Source organism: Salvelinus namaycush, chromosome 35 (genome assembly GCF_016432855.1).
Source record: "Salvelinus namaycush isolate Seneca chromosome 35, SaNama_1.0, whole genome shotgun sequence".
Taxonomy (NCBI): Eukaryota; Metazoa; Chordata; class Actinopteri; order Salmoniformes; family Salmonidae; genus Salvelinus; species Salvelinus namaycush.
Genome location: NC_052341.1, coordinates 10,180,391 through 10,200,786, shown reverse-complemented (window position 1 = coordinate 10,200,786; position 20,396 = coordinate 10,180,391). Strand labels below are relative to the sequence as shown.

At 42.4% G+C, this 20,396-nt stretch overlaps 1 protein-coding gene across 1 annotated transcript; it reads right to left on the bottom strand.

The window, feature by feature from the left end:
• Positions 1–970: 970 nt before the first annotated feature.
• On the bottom strand, positions 971–3,178 carry LOC120029395 (tripartite motif-containing protein 35-like). The gene is made up of 6 exons (XM_038974617.1): positions 2,786–3,178; positions 2,334–2,429; positions 1,985–2,215; positions 1,867–1,889; positions 1,663–1,781; positions 971–1,521 (listed from the first exon to the last, which is right to left on the bottom strand). The coding sequence occupies exons 1-6, from the start codon at positions 3,176–3,178 to the stop codon at positions 971–973; spliced, it is 1,413 nt and encodes a 470-aa protein (XP_038830545.1).
• Positions 3,179–20,396: the final 17,218 nt, after the last annotated feature.

The window sequence follows — 20,396 nt, the reverse complement described above, 5'->3', positions numbered from 1 at the left end:
AAAGTAAACATATGAGTTTGCTTTACAGAACACTTATTTTGTAGTTTTACAGATAATTTCATGCAATTCTACACAACAAAATCATTTGGGGCCACCTGGAGGTCAGGGCTCCTGGAGGTCAGAGCCCCTGGAGGTCAGAGCCCCTGGAGGTCAGAGCCCCTGGAGGTCAGGGCCCCTGGAGGTCAGGACCCCTGGAGGTCAGAGCCCCTGGAGGTCAGAGCCCCTGGAGGTCAGAGCCCCTGGAGGTCAGAGACCCTGGAGGTCAGAGTCCCTGGAGGTCAGGGTCCCTGGAGGTCAGAGCCCCTGGAGGTCAGAGCCCCTGGAGGTCAGGACCCCTGGAGGTCAGAGCCTCTGGAGGTCAGAGCCCCTGGAGGTCAGAGCCCCTGGAGGTCAGGGTCCCTGGGCACGTACCCTGCCTGCCCGGTCAGTAATTCAGTCATGATGACTAGTTTAGATAGCTGGCTAGTTTAACTAGACTAATTAACCAATACAACATGTTTAACTGACATGGGCTGATTGAGTGACTGTCAGTAGGTGACATAAGTGCTGATTCACAGCTAAGTCTCTAAATGTCACATTGTGTATTCTACAATTCTCTCAACAGCAAGTTGAGACACGACTGAGTTTTCCTATTTGAAAAAATTACAACGGTCCGTACCTATTGAGGTGTCCTCATACATAGTTTCTGCCCTGTCCATATTAGTTTAACACTGACTAGATGGTGAACCTGGGGAGGGACAGAGAATTTGTGGATAAAGGCTGCAAGTTGCTGATGAGGCACATTTAGAGTATAGTTGACACATGTTTCTTTATCTCTCATACACACACACACACACACACACACACACACACACACACACACACACACACACACACACACACACACACACACACACACACACACACACACACACACACACACACACACACACACACACAGACAAACACATACACAAACACACACAGGACCTCATTGGGATGACATCACTGTCAGAGACCTCTCTGACTGGCAGATCTGTACAACAGTGCTTTTCTCATCACCAGCTGGTCCAATAGAGAAGAATGGGTAGAGAGTCTCAGTGAATGTGTCTTTATGAGTGTAGATGAGTGTCATGTCTTTGGAGTCGTAGAAGGACACCTCCCCCTGGTCGTAGTCCAGCTGCACTCTGATCCTCTGGGGTATCTTCATCAGGAGGAGGGTCTCTCCCATTCCATTAGTATACTTACCACTATCCAGCAGTATAGCCCAGAATCCATACTTTGGTAATGAACTCACCTCCCCCTTCCTGTCAGTTGACTCTTTAGCCACGCCCAGGGTCCAGAGAGGATGGTCCCCCACCTCCACCTCCCAGCTGTGTTTACCTGAGCTGAACCCCTTAGAGCCCAGAATAGTTGCATACTTCATGAATCTCTCAGGGTTGTCAGGAAGCTGCTGCTCTGTGCCAGTCCGACTCACACTGGTCAGATCATCAGACAGAGAGAGACATGAGGATGCAGTGTTGGGGTCCAGAATCACAGGAGCTTCAGAACAAAGAGATATTCCACACATTATACCATGTAGTCTCTTTTCATATACACTAAGAATACTACTTAAAATAGACTACTTAATTTAAATCTATCTTACATTATTCTCCATCATGTGCTCTCCTATCCAGTACTCACTGTGTTTGATGATCCTCTGCATCTTCTCCCAGACTCTGAATTTCAGGTTGCCCAGGTGTTTGGCCACGTCTATCAGCCCCCCTGACACCAGCTGTGGATCTGGCATTGTGCACTGGGCTCTGGAATAACATTCAGGAGTCAGAACGTCTGTGGGGTTGGGTTCACAACCACAGAGAAGAGAGAGATGAGAAGCAGATCACTTACCTTTCCTTCATGGTCCTGAAGTTCTGGAAAGTAGAGTATATAGTCATCAATATAATTGATTAATCTATACATCTTTGAGTTAATTTATAATGTATGTCTGAGAGAGAGCAGTTCTTACCTGCAGGAATGAGATGTCTTCATCTTTCAGCTCCCTCTCTATGGCTCTGATTGTGTCTGAAAGTGATGATATCTCTCTGTTCATCTGCTCTATCTTCTCCTTCATCTTCTGGCTCTTCTGCTTCTCTTCCTCTTTCAGAGCAGATATCCTGGCCTCCTCTTCCTCTCGTAGAAACTGGTGAAGTTTCTCAAACTCCTCCTTAATCTGCTTCTCTGTGTGCTGGGCCTGGCTCTGAAGACAGAGAAGAATATCTCATTCTACAATTATTATCAGAATAAAATCCAACATGTAGGCTACAATTGAAACAATACATGCTGTACTATTGTTACTTTGCATAATTTATACTAACCTTAATGTGCACTGCTGTTTGATCACAGGTTTGTTTAACTTTATTAAAGACCTCCAGCTTCTCCTGTAAGGGCTTCAGGTCAGTCTGGAGTTCCTCCTGGAATGAGACAGAACCTCACTGAGGAGACAACCTCTGGACTCACTTTATAGGAGAGAACATGTCTGTACAACACATCTCTATCACTGCAGAGACTTTTTATCCTTATTTTAAGTGTCAATGTCAGAGATACCTATGTTTTCCCTCAGGATCTCTGACTACATTTCTTACCAAAGACTGATTTACAAAGGTTTAGAAACTGAAATTCACAAACATCCAGTTGAGTCAACACAATGTGTAGAAAATCTATCTATTATCTAAATGAGTCAGACTCATTAATAAAACATTGATAACTTCATGTTCCATAGTTTGAGTATTGATGTATCACATATTTTCTATCAGAATCGTTCTTCTACCTTGTGATCCTGTACAGCCTCGTCTACAGGGATGCAGTCATGATCTTTATGTTTCCTTGAGACCTGACACACCAAACAGATGGGCTCTTTATCCTCCAGACAGAACAGACAGAGTTTCTCACTGTGTAGACTGCAGAGCACCTTGGACCCTGTGGTTGGTCTCCATTCCCGTAAGGCCTCACACAGGTTCTTTAGAGAAAGGTTTGAAAGGGGTTGATCCTTAGAGGATCTTCTCCTGCAAACTGGACATTCCCGAGATTCCTTGTCTTTCCAGAATTCCTTTAGACAGGCTTGACAGAAGCTGTGGCTGCATGACAACATGACAGGATCCTTAAAGATGTCAAGGCACACCGTACAGGAGAAATCCTCTGGGAGAGACGAACTAGAAGCCATTTTCTCACACGATGTCACTCCCTGTTCTGGATTGAGATCTGAAAGTTACTTTCACTTTTACTTTTAACAACTTTCTCTCTTAAAGGGACACATTATTCAAAGCAAGTGAAGGTGCATGTTAAGGTCCGTTTTGATGATATGACCCTGTATTGGTTGGTTTAACAGCCTGATACTTCAGAACAATCTAAATATAATCCCAGTGGTGTGTTGTGTGTCAGACAGACATGAGTCCTGGAGAGATATTAAAGTTACAGCACTGAGATTAACTTTAGTCATCATGTGACTCGGGGGTGGAGTTTCAATAGTCTCTGGTCCTGTTAGAATAGTTAACATGCACCTATGTATTCAAACAGGGCCAATCACAGTGGATTTACACACTGAACACTTTTGTCCTGTGTTTTATTCTCTCTCTAAACCATTATTATTGACCAGTACAGCACAGCTTTACCAGCTACAAAATGACTAAAACTGTCTTTATGTTTGTAGACCATAAAATTATAATATCAAACATTTAAAATGACTTTCAAGTCTACTTTTATTTAAAAATAGAAAAATGTAAACAGCACAATTTGTAAAAAAATGTTGTCCCCTGTACAAGTATAGATAACTTTGTCCTTAGTGTTGAGTAGGAAAAATGGGCCACATGTGAACAAAACAATAATTGACAGGATGAAGAGATTTATAAGGGTAGTTCACAACAAAAATCAATGTTTGTCAGACCTGATCACTGATGTAACAGAGGAGTCCATATTATAGAGGAGTCTATACTATAGAGGAGTCCATATTATAGAGGAGTCCATATTACAGAGGAGTCTATACTATAGAGGAGTCTATACTATAGAGGAGTCTATACTATAGAGGAGTCCATATTATAGAGGAGTCTATACTATAGAGGAGTCTATACTATAGAGGAGTCTATATTACAGAGGATTCCATATTATACCCAGTTGACTGCTTGACTATGGGTTGTAGCCTCAATGATGCTTCCCATGCTGTCAGACGCTATAATGACACAGATACAAAGACGAGTCCTCTATCTATCTCTATGTTTAGCAGCCAGGTGGATGGTCCATGTTAGCGGAAATACCAAAACACAAGGTAAGTTAAATGTGTTGTGCTAGTGAGGATATGAGCAGTATAAATGCAATGTGTTGTTACCATTTACAACCTGAAGGGTTTATGGCGACAGCCATGTCCTCTTGAAGGACAACCATCATCATTCATACATATTGTTCCATGTGCCAGCAGCATACCACCCTGCATACCACTGCTGGCTTGCTTCTGAAGCTAAGCAGGGTTGGTCCTGGTCAGTCCCTGGATGGGAGACCAGGTGCTGCTGGAAGTGGTGTTGGAGGGCCAGTAGGAGGCACTCTTTCCTCTGGTCTAAACACAGATCCCAATTCCCCAGGGCAGTGATTGGGGACACTGCTCTGTGTAGGGTGCTGTCTTTCGGATGGGACGTTAAACGGGTGTCCTGACTCTCTGAGGTCATTAAAGATCCCATGGCACTTATTGTAAGAGTAGGGGTGTTAACCCCGGTGTCCTGGCTAAATTCCCAATCTGGCCCTCAACCATCACGGTCACCTAATACTCCCCAGTTTACAATTGGCTCATTCATCCCCCTCCTCTCCCCTGTAACTATTCCCCAGGTCGTTGCTGCAAATGAGAATGTGTTCTCAGTCAACTTACCTGGTAAAATAACGGAAAAATAAATTTAAAAAAATTCTGATCAAGGCAGACAGACACATTATGTGGAGAAATATGTATGACCAGTTAGCAGGGTTCAGTCCATGATAGAATATTCTGATTTTCTTTGTCCACAGTTTGTAGAGTCCATTCATCCTACTGTTGATCAATAGGATAGAGACGTCGTACCCTTGATGAGCCAATCCTTCAGGAGTAAAATTCCACTGGGGAGGGTAGAAAGTGTGTGTATTAGTCCAGTCTGAGAGCCTCTCTGTGCTGTTATGTTCTCCTAGATGTCGTTCTGTGTTGGGGAGAAGAGAGCTGCTAGAGATCCAGTCTCACTGGGCTCCACAATGTCCCTTTTCTCCAGCTTGGGCTTCTTAAAGAGAGATGGGAGATTTCTGATATGTACCTTTTTAAACTGCTGGCCCAGAACTTTCTGTGGGGAGGAGAGATCAAATACAGTTACAATCTGTCTGAATTGAATGGTTGTCTTATTATATTTGAGTGTACAGGACCTATTTAATTAAACTTTTATGAAAAATACTACTGTCAATCAATCAATCAAATGTATTTATAATGCCCTTTTTTACATCAGCAGATGTCACAAAGTGCTATACAGAAACCCACTCTAAAAACTCAAATTGCAATTAATGCAGATTTAAAAGCATTGTGGTCCAGAGCCTGCCAGCATTCGCCAATCAAGTCTAACTTATATCCTATAAGTAATATCCAATTCAACAGTCACAATGGAGACATTTTAGACATTATTTTGTTATTAAATAATTCTAGGTCTTTCTTAAAGAAAAACATAGAAGTTGTAGAACACCCCCATCTATTGGTGGGAGGTGGTATTACCCCCACGGTGCCGGTGATGAGCTTCTTGAACTGGTCCTTCCTCTTCTTCTCTCCCACCTTCTGGGTGGAGGTGGGCTCCAGTAGCCGCTGGTCATACTGGTCCAGAGCCTCCAGATTGATGCTAGGGATCTGAGTCATCACACTCCTTAGCTCCATGTACAGCGGCCGCTGATCCAGGGAGGGAGGAAAGAGAGGAAAGAGTTAGTGGGAGAGAAGGGGAGGAGAAGGGGAGGACAGAGAGAAGAGATAGATGTAGAGGAGGGGAGGAGAAGGGTAGGACAGAGAAGAGTTAGATGTAGAGGAGGGGAGGAGAAGGATAGAACAGAGAGAAAAGTTAGATGTAGAGGAGGGGAGGAGAAGGGTAGGACAGAGAGAAGAGTTAGTAGGAGAGGAGGGGAGAAGAAGGGTAGGACAGAGAGAAGAGTTAGATGTAGAGGAGTGGAGGAGAAGGGTAGGACAGAGAGAAGAGATAGATGTAGAGGAAGGGAGGAGAAGTGTAGGACAGAGAGAAGAGTTAGATGTAGAGGAGGGAAGAAGGGTAGGACAGAGAGAAGAGTTTGATGTAGAGAAGGGGAGGAGAAGTGTCATACAGAGAGAAGAGTGAGTGATGCTGGGGTTCTGAGTCATCATGACCTGCTCAGACAGTCAGGAGTCACTAATACGTTGCAGGTGTGGCATTCTGCATACTTTTTACTCAAAGTAGTACATAGTATGCTGATCAAGTATGTAGCACGCTAGTATGGATATTTGGACAGGGCCAATGTAAAGGCATGTGCCCTATCCCAGTAGCTGTTTATCCCTTATGGAGCAGATTTGCTTCATCTTTTACTTAATTTTATCATTTGGGGAGAGACGCTCTGCAAGAGGGAGGGCAAGTACACAGGAGAGAGAGAGAGAGAGAGAGAGAGAGAGAGAGAGAGAGAGAGAGAGAGAGAGAGAGTACAAAGAGAGAGGATCCAGTCTGCAGATAGAGGACTATCTAAATCATCAAGGGATTACACAGTGTCCCCAAACCAACAGAATGTAGGCTAACACCTCTTTATCTCACGTCCAGAGGGAGTTGAATTAGTAATTGATTAGTTTACGATTGAGAAGATAAAAGTATGCAGTGAAATTCAGCTTGAAAATAGAAATTCAAAACCACCACATCAACTAGACATTTACTGATTGAATCATCTCACAGTAACATTTAGTCATATTAAACAGGATATAAAGTCATAAGATCAACTGTTAATTGTATTCATTGTTTTAACCTGAATTTAATCACTTGAGCATTTAATTAATGCTCTAGTACACATTTTGCTGTGAGAATGTATAGACAAACACACACACGCACACATCCACACACACACAAACACACAAGCGCACGTGATGGTCACATGAACGGCATGCATCTTCTCCTGCTCTTCCAGTCCCTAATTCCTATTTATACCAGTGGAGGTGTAACGGCAGTCTACGTCGTCCTCCTCCTCAGACGAGGAGAGGCGAGAAGGATCAGAGGCCCAATGTGCAGCGTGGTAATTAGACATAATGATTTATTAACTGAAAACGACAAAACACGAAATAACACTTGAATAATTACAAAATAACAAAACAAACTAAACAGACCTGAACTTCAGAACTTACATGAAACGAAGAACGCACGAACAGGAACAGACTTAGACAAAACGAAACAGTCCCGTGTGGTAACAGATACGGACACGGAAGACAACCACCCACAAACAAACAGTGAGGACAGCCTACCTTAAATATGGTTCTCAATCAGAGGAAACGTCAAACACCTGCCTCTAATTGAGAACCATATCAGGCAACACATTAAACCCAACATAGAAACACAACACATAGAATGCCCACCCCAACTCACGCCCTGACCAACTAAACACATACAAAACAACAGAAAACAGGTCAGGAACGTGACAGAACCCCCCCCTCAAGGTGCGAACTCCGGGCGCACCCCTAAAACTCAAGGGGAGGGTCTGGGTGGGCATCTGTCCGCGGTGGCGAATACCATCTCCGGCTTTGATTTTATTTGATACATGTTACAATATCATCGTAAAGTATGTTTTTTCAATATAGTTTTATTAGATTATTGAAATTTATTCGGGACGTTAGGCGTGTTGCGTTGTTTGACTTTGTTCACGAAGGAGAGCTTCGCGCCACTGGGCCAGTGTGCTTGCTAATTCAAGAGGGAAAGAGGTCGTTCTAAACCCAAACAAAGACGGTTCTGGACAAAGGACCCCTTGTACAACATTCTGATGGAAGATCACCAAAAGTAGGACCCATTTTGGGATGCTATTTCATATATCTGTCGAACTGTGCTATCGCTACCGGTTGCCTTGAATCAATGCTGTTGTGTGTTAGCTATTGTAGTAAGCTAATATAACGCTATATTGTGTTTTCGCTGTAAAACACTTAAAAAAATCGGAAATATTGGCTGTATTCACAAGATCTTTGTCTTTCATTTGCTATACACCATATATTTTTCAGAAATGTTTTATGATGAGTATTTAGGTATTTGACGTTGGTGTCTGTAATTACTCTGGTTGCTTCGGTGCTATTTCTGACGGTAGCTGTGATGGTAGCATCAATGTAAAACTGATTTATACCTCAAATATGCACATTTTTCGAACAAAACATAGATTTATTGTGTAACATGTTATAGGACTGTCATCTGATGAAGTTGTTTCTTGGTTAGTTTGGTTGGATCTTGGTTAGTTAGGTTGGCTTTGTGCATGCTACCTGTGCTGTGAAAAATGTCTGTCCTTTTTTCTATTTGGTGGTGAGCTAACATAAATATATGTGGTGTTTTCGCTGTAAAACATTTTAAAAATCGGACATGTTGGCTGGATTCACAAGATGTTTATCTTTCAAATGCTGTATTGGACTTGTTAATGTGTGAAAGTTAAATATTTCTAAAAAATATATTTTGAATTTCGCGCCCTGCACTTGAGCTGGATGTTGTCATAAGTGTACCGGCGTCGGGCTTGCAGCCTGAAGAAGATATTACTGCACTGTCGGAGCTAGAAGCGCAAGCATTTCGCTACACCTGCAATAACATCTGCTAAACACGAGTATGTGACCAATACATTTGATTTGATTTTACATCTGCCACTTTCACACAGTCAGGTGCTCCTCCAAGTACCTCCAGATACTGTGTCAAATTTGAACTGATCTTTTGTTCACTGGCAGCGGCTCTGGCATCAGACAAACAATCTGGTCATCCCCATATCAGTTGTTATCATCTCCTGGGTTTGGCCAGTAGAACTTGTTGACACCATTCCTGTGTATGTACTTTACTTTGACATTATGTTCTTCAACCTCCAGTATAATTCAAGAGGTTGTTAGTCATAGTTCACAATACACCACTGTCCACTGTGGTGAGACTCGATGACATCTGGACAAAGTGGAGCTGAGATATCCAGGTTGATAACATCTGAGGTGAGAGATCACGGCCATTAGCCGGCATTGTGTGATACTTACAACCTGGTGCATTCACATGGTTCCTTTTATTGTAACCAGAGATACCTCAGACATCTTCTGTGCCTTTATTTCCACCTCTTCCTCGCTAAAATAATGCAACTGTATTTGACTGTCAGAGTCCCTCAACTCCTGGTAGAAAGACATTGTTACAGACTGTGCTATCTGCCATCTCCTCCAGATTGCTGGAATGTGAAAGACCAAGTTTGTTTATTTTCTCCTCCATAAACTGTAAGTTCTCATGAGTCTTGCACTGGCAAGTTTCTCGGTCTCTGTCCTTCAGTGTCACCACCCAAAATGGTCTCTCTCTGCAGAAGAAGGCATATGAAATGTTTAGCCCATGTACAGCAACACATTTCCTGTGGAGGTTTTTCAGGGAATCAAAAGGAACTTTTTAAATGTGTATTTCTTCATTAGATTTCTTGTCAGTATTTTTACAAACCCATGTTTGGCTTTGTCTGCTTTGTCTGCTTTGTACTTTGCTCGTAGATCCCCCAAGAGAGCATAGTGGAAGTTTAGAGTTGTTCTAATTGATGAAGAGGCCGGGCAGCCTTGTAGAGTGCTTCTCGTCTTTGTTCTTGGACTGTCAATGTCTTGCTTTTTAGCTTGTAGACGGTGACAACGTTTTCTGTATTTGTGGTGTAGTCTTTTGTACTTTTCCAACTTGTCTTGCAACTCCTGATGTTTTCTTCTGCCTATCTGTGCTTCTCTCCTGCACACTCTCCGCCCTTGGATTCATTGTCTGTAAAGATGTAATATATAATTGTATTAGATTTCCAGTGTAAGATGCATGCAACATAATACAAGCATGAAATCCTACTCTGTCACGCCTATCCACAAAACGACGTAAATTGTTAAAACAGTATATATCAATTCTCGTGCCATCTGACAAATATTGTTTAGGCCTACTTAAAGGGATAGTTCATCTGAATTAGGAAATTACATATTGGTTTCCTTACCATGTAAGCAGTCTATGGACACGGAATGACAGCAATCAATGCTTTGGTTTTGTGCCACAAATGAAAACGAATTAGCATTTGAAACAGTGGCCAGGTAAACAAAAGCATGGCTTGCTGGGAGTCAACACTGTTGTTCCTGCTCTCAATCTCTCTCTGTGTTTTGCATGTCTTACCCACCATTTCCATCGCTCCTTTCTTTTTTCCCTTTCTGTGAGATCCTTCACTTTTTTTTTTGACTCTTTAAATCCTTTAAATAAGTCTGGTGTTTTTGTTTAAGGTAGGCTGCCCTGCGATGCGGGTCAAAATCCATGTGCTGTTTGTAGAGTATTAGCTTTTCAGCAGCACTTAATTTCACCATATCTATCAAAAGGAAAGTCATATTATGTGATTACAATATTGAAACAGTAACAAAATGATAATAAGTATTTTTCAATATAATTGTTGAGAGTTTTATAAAGCATTACGTTGAGAAAAAAGTGTGTGGTGTTATTGATTGTCACTGGCATTATTGTCATGTTACTGGTGCTACCAGCAAGAACGGTAACACCAGTGACAAATCTCCAGACAAGACGGCATATCTAAGATGGCGGCAACTGTAGCTCAAACCACACTTCTTAAATTGTAAATAAATCACTTAATCATGCAATTTTATCAATCATTTTAATCCAATTTCCTTTCCACTTACTATAAACTGTATAACACCTATGACACATCTTAAGTCCTCTCATGAAATTACAAAGTTAATCATCAAATTGTTAACATATGAAGAAAGTGCACACTCACCATGTGCTTTTCAAAACAGTCCCATCTCCAATGAACCTTTGACCCAGGAAGAATTTGGCAAGGACTTTTTTTCAGTGGTAGTTTTAATACATTTTAACACCAGTGACATGAAATTAAGGGACAGCTGTTGATTGTAAATTATTTGTAATACTTATTAGATATTTTAGTTTTTTAAGTAGTCCACTAAATAACTATAATACTTTCCTTTGTATTATGACATTTAAAGAGGTGTCACGTTCTGACCTTAGTTCCTTTTTTATGTCTTTATTTTAGTTTGGTCAGGGCGTGAGTTGGGATGGGCATTCTATGTTTTGTAGTCTAGGTTTTGTATTTCTGTGTTTGGCCTGGTATGGTTCTCAATCAGAGGCAGCTGTTGATCGTTGTCTCTGATTGAGAATCATACTTAGGTAGCCTGTTTTCCCACTATGGGTTGTGGGTAGTTGTTTTCTGTGTCTGTGTTTTTTCCATGCAGAACTGTTTCAGTCTCGTTCATTCTCTATTGTTGTTTTGTCATTCAGTGTTCATGTTCAGTTGGATTTCATTAAAATGGACACTTACCACGCTGCACATTGGTCCGATCTTTCATACTCGTCATCAGACGAGGACGAGTACCGTTACAAGAGGGAGAAAAAGATATGTTTTATCTCAAAATATGTCACTAAACCATGATTCCTGACCCGAGTGACAAGCCAATTTCATGGTACTGACCGTGCTCTACAATATATATATATATATATATATATATATATATAAAAATTGCAATATAACTATCTTACATATGTTTAATTAATAAAAAAACACAAAATATTTTTAGTGTCATTATCTCACACTTTTAAGTGTTTTTCCTGGTGAATAAAGAAGCCACCATTTGCGTAGAATGACCCACACAGATACGCAACACACACCTCTGTTTGTCTCAGACATCAGAAGGGACGACACCAATTTGCACTTAAAAGGAGAATTGTCAGGTTTAGGTTCCAGAGGTTTTCCTTGAGACGGGACCTGACCAGGAACAACCCTAGTCATAGCCCTACATATCATGTTCCAAGACTTCTCTCATCTCTCCCTCCATCTTTCTTTCACACTCATCTCTCCCTCCATCTTTCTTTCACACTCATCTCTCCCTCCATCTTTCTTTCACACTCATCTCTCCCTCCATCTTTCTTTCACACTCATCTCTCCCTCCATCTTTCTTTCACACTCATCTCTCCCTCCATCTTTCTTTCACACTCATTTCTCCCTCCATCTTTCTTTCACACTCATCTCTCCCTCCATCTTTCTTTCACACTCATCTCTCCCTCCATCTTTATTTCACACTCATCTCAGTCTCTCTCCTCAGTCTCAACACATTAGAACAGCAACATTGATGATGCTACTGTCTCCACAGATACACCAACTGGAATACATTAGACTATCTCAATGGATCTACAGGCTAAAATAAAGATGATAAAATATCATGACTCACACATCAACTTTACTACTTTACTAATAGAACTTTATTAAGGTACTCAAAACACTTTGCTACAATTACCACGTCAAGTCAATCTGAATTGAACTATCCTTTGTAATTTATTACAATGCAGATTAAACTCCTTAGAGAACCAGCATATTCCTACCTAACAGAGAATACTGCCTAGAGCTAAATAATACCAAAACTTAATACAAATAAAACCACTATTTGTCCACATTGCATGATTTACACAGTAGTAACATGAACTCAAAATACATGTAAAAGTTTAAGACAAGTAAAACACACTATATGGGTTGTAGTTTGGTTCTTATTGGTTGTTCTAGTCAGTCGTCATCACTCTTACTTGACCTGAATGACCAGGTGTAAATGAGATGTGTCGTCTGTTTCCAAACAGAATAAACTAATTAAACTGTATTACATTTAGAATGTATTAAAACCTTGTAGATGACTGTTTTAATGATTAGCACACTGGCCAAGAATGACTATAATGCTTTTAAGACACCTGACACATTATTTGGCTTGTAAATTACTTTGGACAATTCAACTATCTCTCGTGTCTCACTGTATGTTAAAATATTCAGTTTAAAAAAATAAAAAAAATGTTTTAAGTTAGAGGAGAGTGGTCTACTGGTCACCCCCCCGCCAGACTATTCTCCTCTGACTGGCCTACTGGATCTGAACCTCCTGTTACGTTCCCCGGCAAGAAAACCAAAAATGTCACTCTAACAGAAGGGGGAACAAACAAAGAGTCACTGACAACAACCAAAACAAAACAGGTGGGGTTTTAGGAGGGGTTCTTAAAGACACTCAAAGGGGTGGACACTGCAAGTTGACTATCAAAAACTGGGCCCTAAAAGACACCCACCATGAGCGCCCACTACATTTGCCCAAGGTAAACAAAATATAATACAACACCAAACCCAAAGACAGGAAGCAAACCACAAAGGTCGAGCAAAACAAAATCAGACAAAGGAATATTTTTCTAGAAATCAAATAGGGAGCGCCAACTAGAGGTGTTGACCCTCCACATCTCTTAACACAAAAAGAGCACTGGGCCAGCCACTCTTAAATAGCACCTGGGCCAGCACAGGTTAAACACCTTTCCACTAACAAGATGGCAATCAGCACAGGTGAAACACCTTCCCACTAACAAGATGGCACAGGTGTAACACATACTGACTAATGAGGTGACACCATTCGGTGCGCTCTTCATGCTAACGAGCTATACGTGCTAAAGTCTAACCTCAAAACATACATGGAAAAACCAAAGCCTGTAACACCTTCACCCTTAAGACAACAAATATATCCTATATTTTTGTTGGACAAGTTAGCTCCCAACCAACAGAAAACAACTTCCATTGCACAACATAATCATCTTAAATGCATCGCTACTTAAATGTGTCGCCTTCTCCAATGTAATTGCGGCGTCTACTGGCTGTCAACAATTTAAATATAAGACAAAACACACTTTTTTGTATATATACACTGCTCAAAAAAATAAAGGGAACACTTAAACAACACAATGTAACTCCAAGTCAATCACACTTCTGTGAAATCAAACTGTCCACTTAGGAAGCAACACTGATTGACAATACATTTCACATGCTGTTGAGCAAATGGAATAGACAACAGGTGGAAATTATAGGTGATTAGCAAGACACCCCCAATAAAGGAGTGGTTCTGCAGGTGGTGACCACAGACCACTTCTCAGTTCCTATGCTTCCTGGCTGATGTTTTGGTCACTTTTGAATGCTGGCGGTGCTTTCACTCTAGTGGTAGCATGAGACGGAGTCTACAACCCACACAAGTGGCTCAGGTAGTGCAGCTCATCCAGGATGGCACATCAATGCGAGCTGTGGCAAGAAGGTTTGCTGTGTCTGTCAGCGTAGTGTTCAGAGCATGGAGGCGCTACCAGGAGACAGGCCCATGGAGCAGGAGGAGCACTGCCAGAGCCCTGCAAAATGACCTCCAGCAGGCCACAAATGTGCATGTGTCTGCTCAAACGGTCAGAAACAGACTCCATGAGGGTGGTATGAGGGCCCGACGTCCACAGGTGGGGGTTGTGCTTACAGCCCAACACCGTGCAGGACGTTTGGCATTTGCCAGAGAACACCAAGATTGGCAAATTCGCCACTGGTGCCCTGTGCTCTTCACAGATGAAAGCAGGTTCACACTGAGAACATGTGACAGACGTGACAGAGTCTGGAGACGCCGTGGAGAACGTTCTGCTGCCTGCAACATCCTCCAGCATGACCGGTTTGGCGGTGGGTCAGTCATGGTGTGGGGTGGCATTTCTTTGGGGGGCCGCACAGCCCTCCATGTGCTCGCCAGAGGTAGCCTGACTGCCATTAGGTACCGAGATGAGATCCTCAGACCCCTTGTGGGACCAGATGCTGGTGCGGTTGGCCCTGGGTTCCTCCTAATGCAAGACAATGCTAGACCTCATGTTGCTGGAGTGTGTCAGCAGTTCCTGCAAGAGGAAGGCATTGATGCTATGGACTGGCCCGCCCGTTCCCCAGACCTGAATCCAATTGAGCACATCTGGGACATCATGTCTCGCTCCATCCACCAACGCCACGTTGCACCACAGACTGTCCAGGAGTTGGCGGATGCTTTAGTCCAGGTCTGGGAGGAGATCCCTCAGGAGACCATCCGCCACCTCATCAGGAGCATGCCCAGGCATTGTAGGGAGGTCATACAGGCACGTGGAGGCCACACACACTACTGAGCCTCATTTTGACTTGTTTTAAGGACATTACATCAAAGTTGGATCAGCCTGTAGTGTGGTTTTCCACTTTAATTTTGAGTGTGACTCCAAATCCAGACCTCCATGGGTTGATAAATTTGATTTCCATTGATCATTTTTGTGTGATTCTGTTGTCAGCACATTCAACTATGTAAAGAAAAAAGTATTTAATAAGAATATTTCATTCATTCAGATCTAGGATGTGTTATTTTAGTGTTCCCTTTATTTTTTTGAGCAGTGTATATATATACAGTACCAGTCAAATGTTTGGACACCTACTCATTCCAGGGTTTTTCTTAACTTTTACTATTTTCTACATTGTAGAATAGTAGTGAAGACATCAAAACTATGAAATAACACATATGGAATCATGCAGTAACCAAAAAAGTGTTAAATCAAAATAGTGGTTTATTTGAGATTCTTCAAAGTAGTCACCCTTTGCCTTGATGACAGCTTTGCACACTCTTGGCATTCTCTCAACCTTGAGCCCTGCGACTTTCTTAGACATAACACGTTGAACTGCAAATGCAGGGAAAACTCTAGTGTACTTTTCTGATAACCCCTCAGGTTCCTCTACTCTGGGTTCCTTACAAATGACAGGAATGGGCACGACCTTCTCTCCGCCATGTGCTTCAAACTCCATATCCACCATCCTTCCTCATTTACAATTTTAAAACTCTGAAATGCTATTTGGAAAACAGCAGTAACAAGCAAGAAAACAACCCCATTGGCTGCTGTAGCTTCATTTACCTCAGTCCATCTACAAACACATAGCCTGTCAGCTATTTATTTGTTATATTTTTTATTTAACAAGGCAAGTCAATTAAGAACAAATTCTTATTTACAATGACGGCCTACCCTGGCCTAATCCAGAAGATGCTGGGTCAATTGTGCGATGCCCTATGGGACTCCCAATTACAGCCAAATGTGATACAGTCTGGATTCAAACGAGGAACTGTAGTGATGCCTCTTGCATTGAGATGCAGTGTCTTAGACCGCTGCGCCACTATAATCTATGCAATTACCTGCAACACTTTAACTGACATTAACTCAGAACTGGGATTAAAAACTATAATTTAATACATACAGAGGGATCTGTTAGCAGAAAAATCATTTTATTAACAAAAAGTAAACATATATAAACATATTATTTTGTAACTTTACAAGTATTTTCCTGCAATTCAATAAATGTTTCCATGGGATGGGGAGACAGTTTTGTAGTTTAAAGCTAACTTCCTGTGTCTCCACACATTTTACCATGATTTATGGTGGGTTAATATGATAAATGAGTGAAAGTGACTAACAAAATCAATTGGGGCCCCCTGGAGGTCAGGGCCCCTGGAGATCCCCGTGCCCTGTCAGTAATTCGTCCATGATGTCAACAAGTTTAGATAGCTGACTAGATTACCTAGACTAATTTACCAATCAAAACATGGTTTATAAATGTCACCTTGTGTATTCTACTATTCTAACTCTCAACAGTAAGTTATTAAATGTCACCTTGTGTATTCTACTATTCTAACTCTCAACAGTAAGGTATTAAATGTCACCTTGTGTATTCTACTATTCTAACTCTCAACAGTAAGGTATTAAATGTCACCTTGTGTATTCTACTATTCTAACTCTCAACAGGAAGTTATTAAATGTCACCTTGTGTATTCTACTATTCTAACTCTCAACAGTAAGGTATTAAATGTCACCGTGTGTATTCTACTATTCTAACTCTCAACAGTAAGGTATTAAATGTCACCTTGTGTATTCTACTATTCTAACTCTCAACAGGAAGTTATTAAATGTCACCTTGTGTATTCTACTATTCTAACTCTCAACAGTAAGTTATTAAATGTCACCTTGTGTATTCTGGTATTCTAACTCTCAACAGTAAGGTATTAAATGTCACCTTGTGTATTCTACTATTCTAACTCTCAACAGTAAGATATTCAATGTCACCTTGTGTAATCTACTATTCTATCTCTCAACAGTAAGGTATTAAATGTCACCTTGTGTAATCTACTATTCTAACTCTCAACAGTAAGGTATTAAATGTCACCTTGTGTATTCTACTATTCTAACTCTCAACAGGAAGTTATTAAATGTCACCTTGTGTATTCTACTATTCTAACTCTCAACAGTAAGGTATTAAATGTCACCTTGTGTATTCTACTATTCTAACTCTCAACAGTAAGGTATTAAATGTCACCTTGTGTATTCTACTATTCTAACTCTCAACAGGAAGTTATTAAATGTCACCTTGTGTATTCTACTATTCTAACTCTCAACAGTAAGGTATTAAATGTCACCTTGTGTATTCTACTATTCTAACTCTCAACAGTAAGTTATTAAATGTCACCTTGTGTATTCTGGTATTCTAACTCTCAACAGTAAGGTATTAAATGTCACCTTGTGTATTCTACTATTCTAACTCTCAACAGTAAGGTATTAAATGTCACCTTGTGTATTCTACTATTCTAACTCTCAACAGGAAGTTATTAAATGTCACCTTGTGTATTCTGGTATTCTAACTCTCAACAGTAAGGTATTAAATGTCACCTTGTGTATTCTACTATTCTAACTCTCAACAGTAAGTTATTAAATGTCACTCATTTTACATTACTATACATTTACTGCATTTTAAAACTCTAGTAAGTTGAGACCCTGACTGAGTGTTTTCATTAGAAAACATGTCAGAGGTCTGGACCTACTGTAGGTCTCCTTGTCAGGTTTTGGCCAAGACTGTTCGGGTTTTGGTCACTAGATGTCCCCATTGCACCTTTTTTGTACCTTTTGTTTTTTCTTGCTCTAATTATTGTTTGCACCTGTAGGTCATTCCCTTGTTAGTATTTAAACCCTGTGTGTTCCTCAGTTCCTTGCTCAGTGTTTGTAAGTTAGCACCCAGCCCCAGCCCAAGCCTTGTTTTATTCAGATATTTCTCTTGTTGGATTTTCCAGAGGTTCTCTGGTTTAGTTCTTGTGTATTATTTGAGTAGTCTTTTGAGGTTTGTTTTTCCCTGCTGTTTTTTACCACTTTGTGGAGTTTCTTTTGTATTTTGGAGGATTTCCATTTTGTGCCTTTTGGCTTTATTTTTGGACATTGTGGATTTAGTTTCTTTGCCTGAAGATTTTGTTCTTTAATTAAACCACCATCTATAGTACTGCTGTGTCTGCCTCATCATCTGGGTTCTGACGATTATTAGTGACTGTTTCTCGCACCGGGTCCTGACAGAAACACTGAGCCATTATAATGAACCCAGAGGCAGCCAGTACCCAGGATCTTTTTTCCATGCTGTCCCACCACGAGGGGACTGTCCAACGCCACGAAGCTGCTCTGGTTCAGCAAGAGGCCTTAATGGCTAGACATTCTCAACTTCTGTCAGAGATGCTGACTTCCATAAAGCAGATTTCGGATCGACTTTCCCCGGCAACCGCTTCTGCTCCAGTTCATCAGATTCAAGTGCCCCTGGCAGTTAACCCCCTGGCTGAACCTCGTCTACCGCCTCCCCAACGGTTCTCAGGGGATCCGAGTGTTTGTAAGGGGTTTTTCACCCAATGTTCTCTCTCCTTTGAGCCATCGTCGTTTCCCACCGACCGGTCCAAGATAGCATATATCATCACCCTGCTGTCGGGAAAAGCCCTAGCCTGGGCTACTGCTGTGTGGGATGCCCAAAGTCCCTGCTGTGCCAGCTACTCTACCTTTGCTGAAGAATTCAAGCGAGTGTTTCAAGGTCCTACCAATGGCCCTGACTCAGCCAAACAGCTCCTGACTCTCCGCCAAGGTCGGCGCAGCGTGACGGACTATGCCATCCAGTTCCGCACTGTGGCAGCAGCAAGTGGCTGGAACGACGAGGCGCTCACAGTGTGTTTTTTGAAGGGTCTTTCTGACACCATCCAAGATGAACTGGCCACTCGGGAACCACCGGACAACCTCGAGTCCCTTATCAAGTTGGCTTCACGCATAGACCAGCGTCTGAGAGAGAGAGAACTCAACCGTAGACCGCTCACCCTAGCTCCTATCGGTTCCAGCTCCGAGTCTCCACCTTTATCCTCGCTGGCTCCACCAGAACCCATGCAGGTTGGACGCATCTCCCAGGCTGAGAGAGACCGCCGGATGAGGGAGCGATGCTGTCTATATTGCGGCAAACCGGGCCATTTCCGCTCCACGTGTCCCGGGCTCCAGGGAAACGCACTCTCCCGTGCAGGCCTGGGAGGACTGTAACGGGAAACATAACCTCCTCCCATCCATCCAACTCCCGCCTGCTCATTCCAGTTACCCTTTCCTGGGACGACCACGAGTTTTCTCTTCAAGCCTTGGTAGACTCTGGAGCCGCAGGTAACTTCATGGATGGGGTCTGGGCGAAAGAGAATGGCGTTCCTTCTGAACCTCTGAGTGACCCCATAAGGGTTACTACGTTGGATAGAAGCCCTTTGGGATCTGGACTTGTTACTCGTGCCACTACCCCCTTGCGACTTTCAGTTTCCCAACACCAGGAAGTGATGAACTTTCATCTGATCTCCTGTTCCGAGTTCCCTCTCGTCCTTGGTTATCCCTGGCTTCACAGCCATAACCCTCACATCGACTGGTCTGTGGGCACTATCAAGCAGTGGGGTCCTACGTGCCAAGCCACTTGTATCTTCCCGAGTTCCCCGAGTTCCCCTTCCGAGTCTCTAGAATCCATCGACCTGTCCCGAGTTCCCGAGTGTTACCATGACCTCAAACTGGTATTTAGCAAACAGAGGGCCACCAAACTACCACCCCATAGACCTTACGATTGCACCATCGACCTGTTTCCGGGGACCTGCCCTCCCAGGGGTCGGATCTTTTCCCTTTCTCCTCCCTTTCTCCTCAAGGACGCTCTGGCAGCAGGCCTCATGCGTCCATCTACCTCGCCGACGGGAGCAGGGTTTTTCTTTGTGGCCAAGAAAGACGGTGGATTACGACCTTGCATCGACTACCGGGGACTCAATGCCATAACCGTCCGTACCCGCTACCCCTTATGGCCACAGCCTTTGAGCTGCTCCAGGAAGCAGTTGTCTTCACTAAGCTTGACCTGCGGAACACATACCATCTTGTGCGGATCAAACCCGGGGACGAGTGGAAGACCGCTTTCAACACGCCTACTGGTCACTACGAATACTCGGTGATGCCCTTCGGCCTGACCAACGCTCCGGCTGTGTTCCAAGCGCTCATAAACGATGTGCTTAGGGATATGCTTAACATCTTCGTGTTTGTTTACTTGGATGA